General features: G+C 58.3%; 2 protein-coding genes across 3 annotated transcripts; both read left to right on the top strand.

Moving 5' to 3' along the window:
- Window positions 1–143: 143 nt before the first annotated feature.
- On the top strand, window positions 144–6,732 carry ATP6V0B (ATPase H+ transporting V0 subunit b). The gene is made up of 8 exons (XM_063407251.1): window positions 144–299; window positions 3,306–3,354; window positions 3,840–3,923; window positions 4,336–4,413; window positions 4,993–5,062; window positions 5,413–5,464; window positions 5,848–6,038; window positions 6,414–6,732. Exons 1-8 carry the CDS (start codon window positions 233–235, stop codon window positions 6,435–6,437), a joined length of 615 nt encoding a protein of 204 aa, XP_063263321.1. The 5' UTR covers window positions 144–232; the 3' UTR covers window positions 6,438–6,732.
- Window positions 6,733–9,171: 2,439 nt separating this feature from the next.
- B4GALT2 (beta-1,4-galactosyltransferase 2) lies at window positions 9,172–15,997 on the top strand. 2 transcript variants are annotated; one of them, XM_063407250.1, is made up of 7 exons: window positions 9,172–9,507; window positions 11,795–12,181; window positions 12,525–12,760; window positions 12,834–13,024; window positions 13,294–13,416; window positions 14,471–14,575; window positions 14,709–15,997. In XM_063407250.1, the coding sequence occupies exons 2-7, from the start codon at window positions 11,866–11,868 to the stop codon at window positions 14,857–14,859; spliced, it is 1,122 nt and encodes a 373-aa protein (XP_063263320.1). In that variant the 5' UTR covers window positions 9,172–9,507; window positions 11,795–11,865; the 3' UTR covers window positions 14,860–15,997. The 2 variants fall into 2 exon arrangements, with proteins under 2 accessions (XP_063263320.1, XP_063263319.1); XM_063407249.1 differs by having other exon boundaries at window positions 9,491–9,630.
- Window positions 15,998–16,143: the final 146 nt, after the last annotated feature.

Genomic DNA, 16,143 nt, shown 5'->3' with positions numbered 1-16,143 from the left:
CCCATAGGAGGCGGGGCGGGGACACCAGCCAATGGAAATGTGCGCTGATAGCGGTGCATTATGGTGTGTGTAGTTCTCCGGCCGCTGTCAAAGCAGACAGCCAATCAGCGGGCGCGGTGGCAGCGGTGGCGTTCCGCTACTTCCGTCCGGGCGCTGCAGTTCCGGTCAGGTGCCGCGCGCGGGTCAGGTGACCCGGCCCGCTCCGCTCCCGCCGCCCGGTGCCGCCGCCGCCATGACGGGGCTCGCCCTGCTCTACTCGGGGCTCGGCCTCGCCTTCTGGACCACGCTGCTTGGCGTCGGTCAGCGCCGGGGCGCGGGAGGGCGCGGGGCCGCGGAGAAGGGGGATCAGGGGGCCGCGCTGCGGGGCTGAGCCGTGGGGCCGGAGGGATCTCCGGGCCCGAGGGGAGGCTGCGGTTCCTGCCTGTGGCCGTGCTGGCTGCAGAGGGGCTGGGAGGGTTGCTTTGGTGTGGGAAAGGAAGGCGGGCGTTGAGGGGGGCAGCGTTGTCAGGCCCCCGGTTGCCGCTGTGCTCCCCTGGGCTGGTGTGCGGCACGACCGGGAGTGCCGCCGTGGGGCTCCCCAGCCGGAGCATCGCCCTCGGGGCTCGTAGCTGCTCCCTCGGAGCCCCAGCGGTGCCGTGTGGCTCCCAGGCGGTGTTGGATGTGCAGCTTTCAGCGCTCTGAGCCCGTCTGGCTCGAGAGGTTGATTTGCTTCCCTGTGTGTGCGGGAGCAGAAAGGTGCTGGTGCCAGTCAGGAGCCGTGTTTGGATGTGGTAGATTAGGGGAGGTAAAGGCAGGAGCAGCCTGGTCCTTCAGACGGTGATGGTTGATGTCTCTCGGGTGGAGAGATTGCCTTGATTTGCCAAGCTGTGGCAGCATGAGAGAACATGCAAGTTTGGATGATTGTGGAGCTGCTGCTTGGCCGTGATGCAGCTCGTGGCAGCCCGTGCTCTGCTGCTTAAGGTGTTGGGCTTTTGGAGGATGGAATTAATGCCCTAGGGCCAGCAGGTAGATTTTGTGCTGGGACTGCTGGTTATTTTCTCTTAGCACAGAATGAAGTGATCACAAACCAGGCAGAGGCTGGGGAAACTTTAGCCCTTGCCTCAGTGTTTGGGTGAGGGGAGAGAATGCGTCTGAAGTAAAGAGTGTCTCACTCCCTCGTGTTGCCAGGACCTGGTGAACCCAGTGTGGGCCTCGGGCTGCCTCACTGGGCTCTCTGAATCATGTAGCTCACACCAGTGCAGGTTCACCCTGTGAATGTGAGACTGTCGGAAAATCTCACTGAGCTGAGCCCAGTTGCTCTAACTTCCCCTGCCCTGTTGCAGTCCCTTTTTGAGGAAGACCATGAGCAGGAAATGGTCTTGCTCCATGCAGTGTTGCTGTAGTGTCTGTGTGTTTTCTGTCTTTGTCCTAAGCTCTGATTTGATCCTCCAATCCTGCTGCCCTATCTTCTGTCCTTCTGGCTTCAGGGCTGCAAGTCAGAGCTCACAGGAGAGTGTCCTTTACCCTGTTTCTTTTGCATATGAATCTAAGGTTACACCTGCTCTTGAAGAGAGGAAAGGTGCCCTGAGGATCTGCCCTGAGCTGGCTGTAGCTCTTTTTTACCACTTCTGGGGAGTGGAGGCAGCTGAGGCTGGCTGGGTTCAGTTCCTGTTCTGACAGCAAAGCCAAAACACAAGTAACAGACTGGCTGGACCCAGCACTAGAGATCATCCTGGAAGGTTGCCAGGCATGCATGCTGGGCTATGGCTTTCCTCTGTATTCCCTGTCTGTGGTAGCACCATTCTTCATTCTTTTGTGTCTCTACAGGGGAGGGGGGTACCCCAAATCTGTGGCAGAAAGAGTGACCTGCTTTACCACCTCCCATTATGGGGCTTACTGGCTTGCCTGACAGTGCTTGTGTGCTGCCCTGAGTGTGGTGAGTGGGATGCTGAAACCAGAGCTGTACATGGAGGGGTGAGCACACAGGAATAATGGGGACATCCCTGCTGTGAGGGATCTGCAGTGCTGAGGCCTTCCAGTGGGATGAATAATCCTGCAGGTCTTGGCTGTGCTCAAGGAAGGGCTTCTTCAACCTGGGGGGCATGGTCCTGCCCCCATATTTCTGCTGGCCACATTGCCATCACCCCCTACTTCTACGCTGCTACTCTGGGGTGGGAGGGAGCAGTGGGACACGTGCAGTGGCCTCTTTGCTACATTTGAGCATTTCAGAAGTCTCCCATTTCCTCTTTTCCCAACCGTGTGCAGGATCAGCGTCACACTGACACTGACTGGTTACAGTCAGATATGGTAGAGCTCTCTTCACCCTCTCTGTCTGGCGTGGAGCCCACAGTGCCATGATGCCTGTGCTTATCTGTTCCTCAGGGCTGGGTCACCCTCCCTTTTCCAGCAAACAGCAAGTGTCTCTTCTGGTCTGCAGCCATGCAGATCTCCCACTCAGGAGATCAAAGTAAGGCAGGGTTTTGGTGCAGCCACCTCTGCATGCCCCTGGGCTGTGCAGGGATGTGACTCTTGGCTGTGGTCCCTGGTGGGAGATGAGCACAGTAGGGCAAGCCCTCCTTGGAAAGGAAGGGATTTTCTGAGTTTCTCAGGGCAGTGCTTTGGTGTCTCCTGCCTGTGTTGGAGTACAAATTTATCTGGAAATTACCCTGGGGAAAATCTGAGGGCAACAGTCATGTCTTGAACCCACAACCTTGGAAAGGGGGTGTTGGAAGAAAGATGGAGTTTCTTATGTATATGATGGGTTCCTGGGAAGCAACACAAATGCTGATGGGATGGTGATGTAGCAGCATGTGATGGTCAGGCAGGGCACAGCCTTGCTCTTGTCCCTCCAGTGGCAGGGAAGAGCTCACAGCTGGTCCCCTGAAGCTGTGGCTCTCCAACAGGGCTGAGCCGTTGGAGGGACACAGTGGAGACCATGCTGGGGCACAGGGCTATGGAATGCCCTTGAGACCCTGCAGCTCAGCATGGGCTGTGGGTGCTCAGCAGGGTTAGGGAATAGAAAATGGGTGTGACAACAACCACGATCATCTGCTGGGCAACACTGGGACAGGGTCTGACAGTATTGCATGCCCAGGCTGTGTGTCCTGTGCTGATGTGGAAGTGTTGGGATCACCGGAGTAGGATTTGGAGGGCACACCCTGCCCCACAGCTCTGCATGCCTGAGTCAGTCTTCCCAGTAAGCCTCCTTCGTGCTGTGCTGTGCTCCTGGGCCTTTGCTTCGGGGCTTTGCAGGCTGGGGAGGAACCAGCAGGGCTGGATTCAGCTGGTGCCTCCCTGGAGGTTTCCATCTTGTTCTTGCTTTCCAGGGATCTGCTACACAATATTTGACCTGGGCTTCCGCTTCGATGTGGCTTGGTGAGTTCCCAGTAAACATGGGTATCCTCAGGGCTGTGTGGGGGGAGGCAGGTGGTGCTGGCAGTGCCTCCCAGGAGCAGCACTTGCTTCTGAGTGATGGACAGTGGTCACTGCATCGCAGGACAACAAGAGCTACAGTGAGCAGGGCCTCTGCTCCCCGGGAGGTGGGATGGATGCAGCCCGTGTGTTCCTGTGGCTGGCTCCCTACGAGGTCCTGGTGCAGCTGTTGCTGCTCTGCCCTCCAGATCTCCGAGCCCAGGCTTCCACTTCACAGTGAGGGTTTGGGAGGAAGATCTTGATCCATGCAGGTGAGGGTCCTGTGTTTCTGGCTGGAAGAGAGAGATTCTCATGTCCTTTTATCTGATAGCCCAACCCATCTTGGGCTTCATAATTTGGTGGAGGGGTACCTGTTTTAGAGTAGGCTTTGTAGTGTGATGATGGGGGCTCAGCCTCTGTGCTAACTCAGGATGCTTCTTTCTCTCCAGGTTTCTGACAGAGACCTCACCCTACATGTGGTCCAACCTGGGCATTGGCTTGGCCATCTCCCTGTCTGTGGTGGGAGCTGCCTGGTGAGTGGGACTGGCTCCTCAGCATTCTCCTGCTGTCCCACCTTGGTAGCTGTGTATACGCTGCAGTTTTCCCACAGCAGAGCAGGGTAGAACAGTGTGTACATGTAGGGCTGTGGGACTGAATTGCTGAGCCACAGTGGGGTCTGGATGAACCAGCCCACAGGCAGCAGTGGCAGTGGAAAGACTGGGAAGTCTGGAAGCTGTACCCCTGAGCCCAGGCTGTCCAGTGGTGGCTTTTGTGCCCCAGCAGTTCTGCTGGTGTAGGTGGTGAAGCCTGGGGCCACTCAACTAGCCTGAGCTCTCAGTGTCCCCCAGCTGCATGTCTGATCCTTTGCTCAGCTGAAAGATCCTGGTTTCTGTATAGAGTTTGGCAATTGCCAGACCTTTCACCAACCACCCTTGTCTCCTACAGGGGGATTTACATCACAGGCTCCAGCATCATTGGTGGTGGAGTCAAAGCCCCGCGAATCAAAACAAAGAATCTGGTGAGGTAAGCACAGACCTGGGGTTAGTTCTGGTGCTGCACCTGAGTGGAGCAGGTTATAACCCACTCAGTGAAGAGGCTTCTGTCTGTGCTCTAGCTGGGTTCTGCTGGCAGACTGTTCCTTGCTGAGCTGCTGATGCTGTTTGCTTTCAAAACAAAGAGCCCTAGAAGAGCCAGAGTGCTGCTTTGAAGGGTCACTGTGTGATATCACGCTGTGAATGAGCCCAGTGTGTTCAAAACAAACACCCTGAGATCACACATCCTGCCTAGGCAAGGGTTCTCCTTGCACAACCCTTCCACAAGGAGCAGAAACAGGCTGGTGAAGGACAGGGATTCCTAGGCCTGCTTCCCACAGGATTCTTGCAGTTTACTCAGGTGCCATGGCAGAACTAGCATTCAGCCTTTGTGTTTGGCAGCTCCCCCTAGTTTGAAAGGAAAGCAGTGAGTAGCTTCCCATATGGCTTTGGAGGGGCCTGGCTGGCTGGGCATGAAGTGGCAGCGGCTCCTTGGGATGGGTCTTTCCCCTGGGACACACTGGTCAGACTGACTGAGATGCTGTGCTCAGGCTTTGCCTTTCTCCCACAGCATTATTTTCTGCGAGGCCGTGGCCATCTACGGGATCATCATGGCAATAGTCATCAGTAACATGGCTGAGGTATGGGAGCACACAAGGGAGATGCCATGCCATCCCTGTGCCAGCCTTGGGGCCGTGGTGGGCATGGGCAGCTGGCCATGGGCCAGTGTTGTGAGGGGTAGCCCTGTGGGGACTTTGAACACCCTTGTGCCTTTGGGAGCCCCTGGACTGGTGGTCTGTGTAGTGATCCTTGCCTGTGATAAAGAGAGGGTTGGGAGAGCACACACAAGGGAGATGCCATGAAGCCAGCCTGGAGTGGAGTCAGGGACTGGCTCTGGCCAAAATGTGGCTGCCTCATGCTGTATCAGGGACAGGTACCTTACCAGAGACCACAGATTTGTCAGTAACCCAGGTCCTGTGCTTTCTCTCAGCCTTTCAATGGAGTCACCCCAGAAGAGATTGGAGCCAGGAACTACCACGCAGGTAAGGACTGCTGGGTCCCTGGTGCTGTGAGCACTGCCACACCCTGACCCCCACCTTCTGACCTACCCATGGTCTGCTACTGGTGTCTGAAGGACATGAGACTCTTCTGCCAAGAGGCAGCTTTCTACACCTTCTTGAGGTCCTCCTGCACCCAGTGGGCTGTGCTGCCCAGCAGTAGCGCTGCTCCTCACCTGGGTGGAGCACTGGCCTGGCACTGTGGGAGCTGGGGCACACCTTGGAGCAGTCCTGCTCCTCCAGCAGGGGGTTGCTGGGGCTTAGCAGCTCCAGGTCTTCTGTCACCTGAAGGCAGAGCTTCTGCAACATGTCCTGGGTGCAGGTGGAAGGGGTTTACACCCTGCTCTTGCAACATTCCTCTCTCACAGGTTTCTCCATGTTTGGAGCTGGTCTGACCGTGGGTTTATGCAATCTCTTCTGTGGGGTCTGTGTGGGCATTGTGGGCAGCGGGGCTGCCCTGGCTGATGCCCAGAATGCCAGCCTCTTTGTCAAGATCCTGATCGTGGAAATCTTCGGCAGTGCCATAGGGCTGTTTGGCGTCATCGTTGCTATCTTGCAGGTACCTGCTTCCTGAGGCCACCAGGCCTATGTGAGCACAAGGTGCTGTCACCCTGGATGCTCTCCAGCCCCAGGGAGACACACCTCGGTTTCAGCACAATCTTCTGCATTGGGATGGGGAGGCTGCTTACAAGGTTTGGGGTGGCACAGCTCTTCCTGCAGCATACTGTGCCAGTTTGCAACATTTGAACCCTTCTGATGGCCACTCTGTCACCGAGAGTGTCACCTTGCGTGCACCTTGTGTGATGCTGGTGTCTTACCAGTGGGACTGATAAGCTGTCTGCAGCTTCTGGATGGTCCTGGGGTGCTTGGGTGGGACTGGGGTGCTGAGCTGGGGTTTGTAAGCCACAACCTAACCTCTCTTCTTTCTTTCTAGACATCTAGAGTAAAAATGGGCTGAGCCCTCCAGCACTCAGCCTGTTCCAGCCCACCCCAAGAGGTTCTGTATATACTTATTTAATGTTTCTGTACTTGATTGGGGTGGGAGATTCCTGGCATCGGGAGCAGGAGCGCGACTGCGTAGAGACCTGTCCTGCAGATCAATCAGCCCCTTGGAAGAAACAAATTTCTCTGTGTGAATTCTGCCCTCAGCAGCCTGGCCCAGCCCATGGGGCCCTGCTGCTGCCCGTCCCTGGTGTGTAGAATCAACCATCAGTGCAATTCTGTGTCAGTGAAATAAATATGGTTCTTGTCCAGCTCTTTCTCCTCCTTGTTCATGTTAGGGAAGTTTGCAGAGAGCAAGTGCTGGTTTGGGCTGCCCCAGTGCTCAGAGATTCCTCTCTGCGTCTGGCAAAATCTGTGTCCTGTTCAAGGAGCCTGGTTGTGTCCTGCCTGTGTGGGGTTAATTCTGTTGCCTTCTCAGGCTGCAAGAGCCACCCTGTTTGGGCTGTGGGAATGCAGAGCTGTGCCTTGCTGCCTGGAGCAGGTACAAGGCTGTTGTAACAGGCAGCAGGCAGCTCTGAGTTGCCTCTGCCAGGCCCCTAGCAGCCCAACATGAGCCCAACGCAAGCTGCTTTGGGCCTTTCAGCTCCCATTCAGTTTGGTGTTTAATTTAGTGTAGTGAGGTTGTACACAGTGTCCATTGCCCCACTGTGCAGCTGGGAAGCACCAGAAGAGCAGACAAGTGAAACTTTTGCCCCTTCAAAGGACGTCCTCCAGCCAGCAGCTCCGTGGTGTGACTGTTGGCTGTGTGCTGGGGCTCTCCAGTCTGCTGTGCCCCTCTGTCCAGGGGGCCTTGGCAGAGGTCCCAGGGTGGGGATGCTTTGTGCTGGCTCTGTTCCCTGGCCCTGGCTGTGCTGAATAGTGTGGGGAAGCTGGCTGTAGACAGCTGGACCTGCAGTTCATCTGCTGCTTGGGGGAAGGGAAGAGCAAGGTCCTGCATGTGCTCTGCAGAGAGCCTGGAGGCTGCTGCTTCTGCTGTATCCAGCACAAGCCCCTCATCCTGTTCTTTTACTGGTATACCTTCATAGAGAAAGCACTGATCTTCCAGTGCTTGTCAGAGCAGATGCATGCTTAGAGCTGCCCTTCTCTCTTCCCATGTGGACACCTCAGGCTGGGGCAGCAGTGAGACTGCTGGAGCCTGCTGATTCTTGCCCTTGAACTAGGGCAGCTGCCTCTGCATGACCCCTCCGAGATCTGCTGCTCTCCTGCCTCTGTCCACACTGTCCTATGAGTTTGGGGACTGCAGTGTATTTCAGCCCGGGGTGCATGAGAGTTGTAGGGGGAAAACCAAGCTGCTGCCCCTGCTGGCTGTGCTGGCTGTCCCCTGGGGCTGGAGGCTCTCACAGGAGCAATGTGAGACCTGCGTAGTGGCAGGACACAAACTGAGCCCTGCCTGCTTGAAGAAAGAGTGTCAGGTGTGGGCAGATTTTTGCCTGTCCTATAAGAGCTGCAGAGCCATTTCATCAGACCCTTGCCAAGCTCAGAAAGGAGATGCCTGGGGTTGGATAGGCTGTGCTGGTGTTAAAGAAGCTGCTTTATGGGTTAATCATCTTCCTGGTTAGCAGCTGTCTTGAAAGACTCAGCCACTTGTTTTTCAGGGATAGGCCTCTGCCCTGCCCAGATAGAAATTTATCTGCTGCTAGAAATGTGCCTCTGTGGGGTGCTTTTCCACTCTCCCAATCCTGCCTATGTATATCACAGCTTTAGCAAGGGAATGGGCTCCACACTTGCCCACAGGCCCCTTAAAAGGACATGAGACCCATCAGGGCTACTCTCAGCGTGACCCACAGCCCACCTACCACACAGCCAGCAGTGATAAGGTAAGCACTCCCTGGACTCCCCTCATTCTAGGTGTGCAGGCTTGGTTTCAGGACTTGGACTAAACACCTGCTAAACACCTGCTGCTCAAGCAGAGGAAAAAAGCTTAAACAAGTCTTCAGAATCTTACACCTTGTCTCATTTAGAAGCAGCAGCAGGAGGAGTTAAAAGATATTTTGGTAACCATGTGTAGGTATTGATGAGGAAAATGCCACCTGCTGAGGAGACAAACCAAGAGCTGGAGGCAGAAGTTGGATTGCTTTCAGCAGGGCTGATTGTTTGCAGGGGTGGAGCAGGGGTGGGGCAGGGCTGGGCTGGGCTGGCTGGGTACCATTCAGTTCTCTTCTGAAAGGTTGTCTGCCGAAGGGAGCTGGAAAGCCCTCGCTGATCAGCCAGGCATGGGAGGAGGAGAGTCCTCAGGGGACAAGATTGCTCTAATCAGGGGAGGGTGCTGGGCAGGGAAGCTGAGGGGGTGGCAGGAAGGGAAGGGCTGCAGACAGTGCAAAAACTACTTGTGGTGGGCCAAACTTGCGGTGGGACCAAACCAAGATCTTTCACTGATGCCACTGTGGTAAGGGGAGTGAGATTCCCCGTGTTTCCTAGCAATGAAACACAGAAAGGGTGATGTGGGGGGAAAGGAGCCACAAATAGGTTGCAACGGACGCTGAGCTAGCACCAACGGCAGGGAGCGCGGGAGTGGCCGCAGGTGGGTCCTTGGCAGCGCTGCCTTCCAGCAACAAGGAGCGAGGGAACGAAGAAAGGCCGGGACACCCCGTGCCTGTGTCCCGGAGGTGCCTGGAGGGTCCCCGGTGCCGCGCCTGGGGCCAAGGGCTGAGCATCCCGTGGTGGAGCCGGAGGCATCGCGCACCCCCGGGTGTGTCTGCATCCGTGGGATTCGCGTCCGTGGGCCCCGGTCCCTGCGGGACTGCCCTCCCTGCCCTCCTCGCCCCGCGGCTCCGGGGCTGGCGGCGGCGGCGGCCCCGCCCGGTGCGGCGGCGGCGGGCGGAGCCGGCGTGCGGGCGCGGCCCCGTCTCCCTGCGGCTCTCGGCGGTGCGGCGGCCCGGCCGGCTGGGCCCCCCGCAGCCCCGGGCATGGGAGCCCGCGGGCCGGCGGCCGGGGCTGGAGGAGGAAGAGGAGGAAGAGGAAGAGAAGGAGGCGGCGGCGGGGGCCGCTGACCGGCGCCGGGGCGGCGCGGCAGCCCCGAGGCCGCGGTGAGTGGAGCGGCGCGGGCAGGCCTGGCCGGGCGGGGGAGGCCCGGGATGCGACCCGGGGGAAGCGATCCTGGTCACTCGTGGGCGGCATCACTCCGGCTCGGGAAAAAGCCTAATTTTGAGGTTGTTTCTCGTTTTTAAAATAAGTTTTTGCATGTGTCGCGGACTGGGAAAAATTAGGGGGCGGGGGAGTGTTAGTTGTGCTGAATGCGGCCCCTCGCCCCACTTTTGGCCGGAGGTGGCCACCTTTAGGGCATCGGGGCCACGGGCTGCCACCGTGCCTCCCTTCTCCCAGCCCTGGGATGTCTTGTGGGAAGAAGGATGGAGTCCACGGGGTTGAGCATCCCCTCCAAAATTAGCATCACCAGCCCCATGGCACATACTGCACTGGCTTGAAATCCTGGAGACCGAGTCCCGAGGCCCAGGTTGCTTTTGGCCTCTCACATCCTGCACAGATGCTGCGGTGGGGGCAGATGACATCATATTTCATAACCCCCTCAGCAGTTTAAGCCCACTCATGTTCGTGGTGTCCTATGGCTGCTGCTTGATGGAGTGCTTTGCTTTTGTTCTTGCTGAGCATCACTCTCTACTTGCCTCGTGGACTATTCTGCCAAAGGGCCCCTAAAACCAGCTCTGATTTTTCCCTGTTGCATCCCTGTCTGGCTGTTAAGGCACCACTACTCCATATACTGCACAGGTTTTTGGGGAGGGTTTCTGGCAGGGGCTGGGGGCAGGCAGGCCCCTGTGTCATGGGCTGTGTAGATGACAAGGCACTGTGATCGGGGGAAAGTTTGAGCAATAACAGCAAAGCCAGCTTTTCTTGAGAGGGCTGCTTTCTAGAAAAAATCTGGATGTGGGGTTGGGCTGCTGACACATACCAGGACACCCCTATCCTCAGGGATACTGCTCTGCATCCTGCAGAGAGAGGGTGGACATAGTTGGGGTGTTGGGCTCAGAGCCTTTTCTAGCACCTCCCTGCCTGTGGTGGGTTCCATGGTCTGCCTGCCAGGGTCAGTCCTGCAACTGGGAGAGGACACCCCAGAGCAGGCTTGGGCAAAGGATCCTGCTTCACAACTCAGCTCTGATCCCCATTCCCATCCAGTGTGGCCATCACTGCCAACTCAGTGCCCTACAGCTGCCTGGGGGACCCCACTGGACAAGGCTGGCAGCTGCCAGTCACCAGTTACCAGCACTGTTGCTAGCTGCACTCCTGCTGGGGGTCCTGCTGCAAACCCCAGCCACCAAGGTCTCCCCAGGGACCATGCAGCAGCTCTGACCTGTCTCAGGGCTTTGTGAACCCTGCTGCCTGTCCCTTGTAATTGCTTTGCCATGTCCTAGCAGCTTCCCTGAAGGCGGGGACTAGCAGGGCAGGGATCAGGGCAGGAACTGGGGTGCATGGCTGTGCTGTGGTCTGAGCCCTGGCAGTGGCAGGGCTGGGAAAGGCCGGATTGTTTGACTTGTTTAGGACTCTCTAGTGACTCTCCCAGCTGGCTTACTGTCAGGGCTCTGGCCCGGCTCCAGGTGTCATGTGGGAGAGATAAGAGGACCCTGACTTCCAGCAGCCCTGTGTCCCAGGAGGCCTCACCATCAGAAAGAGGGGAGAGGATCTGTGCCACTGGCTGTAAGCTGGACCCCCTGGATGTGGCAGGGAATCCTGGGAACCCCTGACTCAGGGGGCTGGGATGTCCTGCTCGGCTCAGCTTGGCTCGGTGTTGTCGTGCAGCTCCTCACCCACTGGGTGCCTCGAGGAGGGCCCCTGCTGGCGTGACTCTCGTTGCTGCCCCGCTTTGGTGCTGCTGCTGGGATGTAGCTCTGTGGGGAGGGAGCAGGATGGGGAGCAGGGAAGTGAGGTGTCTCAGAAAAGGGTGGCTGGTGGGGACACCTGTGGTGCCCTTGGGACATCCCAGACTGGCTATTTTTGGAGAGCATAGCCTTTGTCAAGGGCTCAAGCTCCATGGAGACTCTTTGTGGCTGGTCTGGAGGTGTCTGCATCCTCTTTCTGTGTGGGCAAAAGGGAAGGGGACTGAGTCTGTCCTGTTCTGGTCTTGGGCTAGGAAAGCAAGGAGGGGGTTTGCTATGTGGGGCTGAGGACCTCTCATATCTTCATGACTGTGCCTTCAGAGCAGGGATCCAGGTGCAGCATTCCCCCTGGGGTGCTCTCTGGCATAGCAGCCTGCAAGCCCTTCACGTCTGCATCAGGCCTGTGCTGCTCCTACTATCCCAGTGTCATTTGGGCTGGGTTGGGGGCTCAGGCTCGTGGTATCCTGAGCATGAGGTGTCTTGGCAGGATCAGGACCGTGGCTGGAGCCGCCCCCCTGCCCCGCCAAGCGCACATGTCCGCCTGCCCATGCCCAGAAGATGACCAGGCTGCTCTTGGGGGTGACCCTGGAAAGGATTTGCAAGGCTGTGCTGCTGCTCTGCCTGCTCCACTTCGTCATCATCATGATCCTCTATTTTGACGTCTACGCGCAGCACCTGGACTTCTTCAGCCGTTTCAACGCCAGGAACGCCTCGCGCTCCCACCCGTTCTCCAACTCCTCCCGCCCCAACGGCACCGTTCCCAGCTACGGGCCAGCCGGTGCTGAGGCCCCATCTCCCAGCACCAAGCCCAGCACCAACCAGTCTGCCACTGAGAAGCCCTTGCAGCCCTGCCAGGAGACACCTCCTGGCTTAGGTGAGACATGCTGGGTGAGCGTTGGGGATGAATTTGGGCTCTGACTCTGAACGTGGGGCTAAGGTGGGTGCTCATGGCTGACATCCTTATCCCCTGGGCCCTGGGCATGGCTCCCCTGTGAAATGGTAGAGAAACCCCAGCCTGGAACTGTATCAGGACAGCTGGTTTCAGGTTTTGTTAGCCCAGTCTCTCTGTTTTGGGTGCTCTCTGCCCTCGGCAGTGCCGGTCCCCCTTGCAGGTCCCCTTTGCTGTTTGCTTTACCACTCCGGGCAGGAGCGGCGAGTGACCATGACCCTGACCATGTCCTGTCCTGTGGGCATCCCCCTGCCCTCCCCTCTCACAGTTGGGCGCCTGCTCATCGAGTTCAGCTCTCCCATGAGCATGGAGCGAGTGCAGCGGGAGAACCCTGATGTGCGCCAGGGCGGCAAGTACACCCCCCCGGACTGCCTGCCCCGGCAGAAGGTGGCCATCCTCATCCCCTTCCGGCACCGCGAGCACCACCTCAAGTACTGGCTGCACTACCTGCACCCCATCCTGCGCCGGCAGAAGGTGGCTTATGGTATCTACATCATCAACCAGGTGAGGGGGCCAGGGGCAACAGGGTGGTGGGGCTGGGGTGGACAAGCTGGCATTGCTGAGCTTTGCCCTGCAGTTCGGTGAAGACACCTTCAACCGGGCCAAGCTGCTCAACGTGGGGTTCATGGAGGCACTCAAGGACGACGAGGAGTATGACTGCTTCATTTTCAGCGACGTAGACCTCATCCCCATGGACGATCGCAACCTCTATCGCTGCTACGAGCAGCCACGGCACTTTGCTGTTGGCATGGACAAGTTTGGGTTCAGGTGAGTACCCTGGGGAGCTGGGATGTTTCTGTTCAGGCAGGGCTGGAATAGCTCTCTGGGATGGCATCAAGGCAACCACCCTAGATTGTCACCTGGGGCAGGCACGAGGTCAGTGGCTCGAATTGTGGACCTGAGATGGGAGAGGGCACAGAGCCCAGGGTAGGAAGGTGACACAGGAAAGGGTTGGTCCTCATACTTGGGGGTTCCCATGGGGCTCACCTCCATCTTTGCCTGTTCCTGGGGCTGACCCATTTGTTACCAACCTGCAGGCTGCCCTATGCCGGCTACTTTGGTGGTGTCTCTGGGCTGAGCAAGTCCCAGTTCCTGAAGATCAATGGCTTTCCCAATGAGTACTGGGGCTGGGGAGGAGAAGACGACGACATCTTTAATCGGTAGGTGCCCAACCCTTCACTAGCACTGACTGGTTGGGGTGTAGCAGGCTCCCCACCAAGCACTGAATTAGCACTGTTACCACACTGGCGTTCTGGTTTTGTGGGGGATGTGCATGGGCCATGGCACATGTCAGGGAGGGATTGAATTACACTCCAGCTTTGGGGTTGATGACCCTCATGGATGGAACTGGCCTTTCCCAGAGTGCTTGGGGGCTATGGGACACTCCTCTGCCTCCTTTTTGGCTGAAGCCTGCAGCATGGTATGCGCTGCACTCGCAGGGTGGTGTTCCTGTGGGCTCTGCTCCATACAGGGGCTGAGATGGTAGACTTGGATGTGTCCAGGGCTGAGATCAAGAACTTGGAAGCATCTCAGTGGTGGCCATGCAGCAGCCACGCAGTCATTCCTGCCAGCAGCTGGCAGTACGGCTGTGTGCCAAGCAAAGCCCAATCCCCCCACGCGCTGCACTGGTGCCAGAGCTGGACAGTGGCCACCTTACCTCCTATGGGCTCCCCCATGGTGCTGCCCAGGGAAGCAGTGTGCAGCCAGTGGGGTGTAACCAGCCTGTAATGGCCAGACCAGCAAAACACCCTTGTGGGAGCCAGGGGCATGTGGCACAGTTGATTTCCACACAAGGTGGGCTCAGGGTGGGGGACAAGAATTGTGTGGAGCTGTGCAAGAGCTTCAGGCAGCCCTTGATCTGAGGGGAGGGCTCCAAGGGAAGGGCTAGGCAGTGGCATCCAGGGAATGTAAAGGGCAGGGGCCGCAGAGGGAAGGAGGAAGGGAGGGAGGGGATGGATGGCTGCACATGGATGGCTGTGTGTGTGCCTGTGGTCCCTGGACAGGACTGGCACTTTGGGTACACTGCCATGGGGTATGTGGCACCCTAGGTCATGACACTGGCCTGGTTGGGGCCTGGCTTTGCTCATCTTGGCACAGCTTTGTTTAACCAGGGACAGGTTTATTTTGCCTGGGGTGTGACCCTGGAGGTCTCTGGGCTGGGAATGTCCCACCCTGGTGCCCGCACACTGATCCCCCCCTGCTCCTGGCCCCCAGCATCTCCCTGAATGGCATGAAGGTGTCAAGGCCCGACATCCGCATTGGGAGGTACCGCATGATTAAGCATGAACGCGACAAACACAACGAGCCCAACCCGCAGAGGTGAGTGAGCCACAGGGCTGGGGCAGTTGGCATGCTGGGCAATCACTTGGCTGCTCACTCCCACAGAGGTCCAGCACTGCTGGCACCACAGCAAGACATCCCTCCATCCTCATCCTGCTCTTCTTTCCACCAGATTCACCAAGATCCAGAACACCAAAATGACGATGAAGCGGGATGGGATCAGCTCGCTGCAGTACCGGCTGGTGGAGATCTCCCGCCAGCCCATGTACACCAACATCACGGTGGAGATTGGCAGGCCACCGCCCCGCCTGGCCCGCGGCTAGTGCTCCTGTCACCGGGAGCCCCTGTGCCTAGGCTGGCTGGGCATAGCAGGGTTTTGCCCCAGCGCAACAGCCAGGACTGGACAGGGATGTTTTCTGCCTACTCTGCTGCCTTCTGGAGACGGCTGCCCCCCAGCCGGCCCTTTGGTCCCCAGGATTTCTCCGTCTCCCCCATCCCCACGAGTGTGTTTGCAGGACCCCTGCCCCATACGTGGTGTGTTGGTGGATGAGCCTGGCTGCCCTGTGAGCAGCTCCTGGTACAGAGGGAGGGGGCAACCCCAGGCCTGGCAAGGAGCCCCCAGTCCATGCCAGCTCCTGCCTGCACCCTGGGTGGGGAGGGTGAAGTCCCACTGCTCTTTGAGAGCTGAAGGGTCCCCACCAGCGCTGTGAGAAGTGGGGTGCAGGCTTCCCCCTTTATCAGTGCTGGAGCCACCGCTGCCCCAGCTGGGGATGGGAGCAGCCTGGGGCCCCCAGGCAGGCAGGATCAGGGCAGGGTTGCTGCCCTGGCCAGGCACTGCCCATGCTGCTGGGCACACAGACATGGCTTGCTGTCTTCCTCTGCTTTAGTCTGGTGCTTAGAGCCGGGCCCTGTCTCAGCTCTGCCAAACAGAGACCTCTGATTAGCGAATGCCCCTCGCTGTGCCTCAGTTTCCCCAGGGCTGGGGGGATGGCAGCTGTATCCCATCCCCCAACCCCAAAGGCAGGTGCTCTGTGTGTGTGCAGCCCCTGCCTGCGCCTGCCCTCTCCTCTTTGGTGGGGAAATAGGGCTCATTTGAACCCCCCAGGCCCTCTTGGTGGGGGCTGCTGCAGCCCCTCTAGCAGGGAGGGAATCTTCCCCTTGAGGTCTCCCTTTGCCTTCCCCCTTCCAGGCCAGGGGCAGGGGGGCTGCAGGCAGGAGAGGCCGGGACAATGCAGGGCAGGAGCCCTGTGCCCCTCCATGGGACTGGGAGCCCCAGCACCCCTGACACTCCATGGGGTTCTAGGAGCAGTGGGGTTGGGAGCAGGGCAGCTCGCCAGGGCTGGGGGGCACTGGCGACTTTTGTACATTTGAATGTCTGACCCTTTTTTCAGCGTACGTTGAATGCAACGTTCGGTCGTAGAGACCGGGGGTTTTGTATTTAATAAAAGTTTGAAAAGTTGGCAGGCTTTGTGGGGGTGGGAGAGAGCACCATCTGATGAGGAAGTGGGGTTGTGGAGTATAGAGGGGAAGTCTTGTCTGCCACCTCCAGCTGCTGGCTGGGAGGCAGAGCCCCTGCCCCACTCTGTCCATCCTTGGGGGACCCCCAG

The sequence above is a fragment of the Prinia subflava genome, chromosome 10 (genome assembly GCF_021018805.1).
Source record: "Prinia subflava isolate CZ2003 ecotype Zambia chromosome 10, Cam_Psub_1.2, whole genome shotgun sequence".
Lineage (NCBI taxonomy): Eukaryota > Metazoa > Chordata > Aves > Passeriformes > Cisticolidae > Prinia > Prinia subflava.
The sequence above is the reverse complement of the archived record's forward strand: the minus strand, read 5'-3'. Positions and strand labels throughout refer to the sequence as shown.